The following is a 3,418-nucleotide window of genomic DNA, read 5'->3' as shown; positions in this document are numbered from 1 at the left end:
ACAGACTCTGTGTCCGACGCTGGGCTGCCATACAGCACCACACAAATAGCAGCACGTCTTTTGGATCAACATTACGCGTAAGTAATTTTTTTGTTTTATTGTAATTTACATCAAGATGCTTAACATTACAGCAATCAACTGAGATTAAACATTATCGCCACCTTCTTGTCAAACTAATGCCTTCCAACATCTATATCTTTACAGATACACTCGACGGGTTATTCGAAGGTTTTTTTTGGGTGAGCCAACATCATGACAGACAGCGCCGGTTGCGAGTTCGAGATCGACGTGGAAGGACTGGAGACGGAGAGCGACGACCAAGCCGAGTCCTCCGGCTCCATGGTGTCCGGTACCGCGGAGGAAGACGAGGAGGTCGGTCGCATCGAAGACCCCAGGGGCCCCAGCAACAGCAACAGCAGCAGCAGCGTCCCGGGCCCAGGGGACCAAAGGAAACTAAGCAGGACGCCCAAGTGCGCGCGGTGCAGAAACCACGGCGTGGTGTCTTGCCTGAAGGGCCACAAGCGCTTCTGTCGCTGGCGGGACTGCCAGTGTGCCAACTGCCTGTTGGTGGTGGAGAGACAGCGCGTCATGGCGGCCCAAGTAGCACTCCGGAGACAGCAAGCCACGGAGGTGGGTTATTTGTGTGTGTGTGTGTGTGTGTGTGTGTGTGTGTGTGTGTGTGTGTGTGTGTGTGTGTGTGTGTGTGTGTGCGTGTGTGTGCGCGCGCGCGCTTGGGTGTGTGTGTGTGTGTGTGTGTGTGTGTGTGTGTGTGTGTGTGTGTGTGTGTGTGTGTGTGTGTGTGTGTGTGTGTGTGTGTGAGAGAGAGAGTGGGTGTGGGTGCTGTTCACGGACGACAATAAACACTCTAGCACTGTCACGCATCAGCTAAATATATGTATGGCGTTTGACATATTTGGACACATCAAACTCCTCAAGTGAAGAGTAAAGGTTACGGACATATAATGAAGTTTAATTTGTCTGAAGTGAAAACGATAATTGTTGTGTAATAAAATAGTGTAATAAAAATGGAATGTTATTAGAAATTAAAGCTTTCCTTTATGCAACAAATCAAAAGTTTTCAATTAAGTGTCCGAGTATTCAAAATGCACGCAAAATATATGTAAATGTTTGTAAATATACGAGCAATGTCAATATGTTTATTTGTTGTCATTTCAATTCAACAGGACAAAAAGGGAATTACTGGGAAGCATATTCCATCAGAAAGGAGAACAATATATCAAAGACAAATTCGACCATCAAGTATGCTGGCCAAAAGCATTCTTGAAGGTGAGCACAGAGCTTTTTAATTAATTGTTGATTATTCTAATGATTCTGCATGATGCTATCGTCGGTAGGAATGCACTTAAGCAGTATAGCTTGACTTTTTAAAATCTCTTTGCTTCTGTCACTTTAATGTTTTAATTGCAGCCATTATTAATTAAACATTATTTGTATATTATTCATATATTATATTGTTACATTTATAGAATTAGAAAATATTAATAGCATTTCTGAAATTGTATGAAGTGTATAATTTAGAAAGTATTCATTGTTTATTTTATTTGCCCTGGATAAACAAATAGTTAAACCGCAATAGTAAATAGATTAACCCTGAAGATCAACCTCATAGTTCGCTTATTAATTAATTAATTAAACAAATTCATAACCATATATAAAACAATCTCTAACCCCCATTTCATCAAAAACAATACACAAAACACATGTTGCACAATGAACTCAACGATTGTGTGTTGCGTCGTTGCGGTGTGTGTGTGTGTGTGTGTGCGTGTGTACAGGCTATCGTCCCGTCCAGTCCGACTCCTACCTGTCGGGCGGCTCTTCCCCGCTCCCGCCTCCGCTGAGCGACCGCATGCGGAAGAGGCGGGCCTTCGCCGACAAGGAGCTGGAGAGCATCATGCTGGAGCGCGAGTACAAGGAGCGCGAGCTGATGGAGAGCGGCCCGGCCTCCGCCTCCCTCCTCTTCCCCGGCGGCATGGTGCACCACCGCCACCACCACCACCACGCCGCCGCCGCCGCCGCCGCCGCCGCCGCCGCAGAGTACAACTCTTACAAGACGGCCTACTCGTCGGGCCCCCCCATGGAGCCCCAGCTCCCGTCCCACAAGGAGCTCTGGGGGGTGCTGAGCCCTGGCTGCCTGGACGTGTCCATGCAGTACGCCGCCGCCGCCGCCGCCGCCGGCGCCGCTAACCTGGAGCTCATCTCGTCCAACGTGAGCGTGGCCACCACCTATCGCCACTACCCCCTGGGGCACGGGCCCTCCCGGGGGGGTCCTCTGGTGCAGGGGTCCAGAGGAGGAGGAGGAGTAGTAGTAGGAGGAGGAGGAGGTGGTGGGGGAGGAGGAGGAGGAGGAGGAGGAGGTGGTGGAGGAGGTGGGGGGCTGGTGATGTGGCCCCGCGGGGCCGTGCCTCCCGCCGCCAACCTGGGCGACGCGCTCGTCTACCAGCAGTGTCTGCTCAACGCCAGCGCGCTGCAGAACATGAAGCCCGGCGCCGCCTGGGAGCCCCGGGGCCGGCCCGCCGCCGAGAGCCCGCCCCCGCCCAAGCAGGACGGCTGCGGCGTCTCTAAGCTAGAGGCAGCGCCGCTCCGGGTGGCAGCGCCGCCACAGCCACCCGCCCAGACGCAGGGCGAGGCCCCCGGGGGCCCGCGGTCAACCCAGGGGCCGCGGAGAGAGTGCTCGGCCTTCTCGCCCCCCAAGCGGACGCCCCCCTTCGACCAGACGTTCCCCGAGCACCAGGGCGGCGGCGGCGGCGGCGGCGGCGGCGGCGGCGGGTCCCCGAGCGTGAGTCCCGGACGGGGCCTCAGCCCCGGGCACGTCCTCAGCAGGCTGAGCAAAGACAGCGCCAAGATCACGCTCTCCATGAAGAGGAACTCCTTCCATTCCTTGATCCAGCACACGCTCAGCGAGAAGGCCTTGCCGGGGCCTGGGCCCGGGGGCCTGGAGCTCAGGGGCCCGTACTGCAAAGAGCTCCTGGAGGAGGCGGCGCGCAAGTACAGAGAGGGGCTCTCCGCCCGGGACATTCAGGCCGTCAAGGGCTCCGACGGGTGCCCCAAAGACTCGCTGTCCAAGCCGCTAGGGACCAAGATGGGCTCCAGTGACTCTCTGTCGTTCTCGGTGGAGGCCATTCTGAAACGCCCCACGCCACCCATGAACCGAGCGTTCCATTAGAACCCCCCCCCCACCCCCCCACCCCCCGAGCTCCACACTTTGCACTATACGTGGCAGTTGTTGATTTTTGTTGTTTATTTTCATAGATAAAGGTTAAAGGTCATGGCGATCAGGGGTCACAGGAGAAGACAAAGGCACTGCATTTCTAAATGTTTCAGCGTAAATAAAAAAATATGTTTTTTTATTGGAAAGGGGGTGCTATATATATATATATATATATATATATATATA

At 53.6% G+C, this 3,418-nt stretch overlaps 1 protein-coding gene across 1 annotated transcript; it reads left to right on the top strand.

Annotated features, from left to right (window-relative positions):
* Nucleotides 1–252: 252 nt before the first annotated feature.
* On the top strand, nt 253–3,187 carry dmrt2a (doublesex and mab-3 related transcription factor 2a; the record flags this gene model as incomplete). Its single annotated transcript, XM_084468167.1, has 5 exons — nt 253–630; nt 1,185–1,287; nt 1,797–2,006; nt 2,049–2,296; nt 2,378–3,187. The coding sequence occupies 5 exons, from the start codon at nt 253–255 to the stop codon at nt 3,185–3,187; spliced, it is 1,749 nt and encodes a 582-aa protein (XP_084324293.1).
* Nucleotides 3,188–3,418: the final 231 nt, after the last annotated feature.

The sequence above is a fragment of the Micromesistius poutassou genome (genome assembly GCF_964030765.1).
Source record: "Micromesistius poutassou genome assembly, chromosome: 5".
Taxonomy (NCBI): Eukaryota; Metazoa; Chordata; class Actinopteri; order Gadiformes; family Gadidae; genus Micromesistius; species Micromesistius poutassou.
This window is presented reverse-complemented; position numbering and strand designations above follow the sequence as displayed.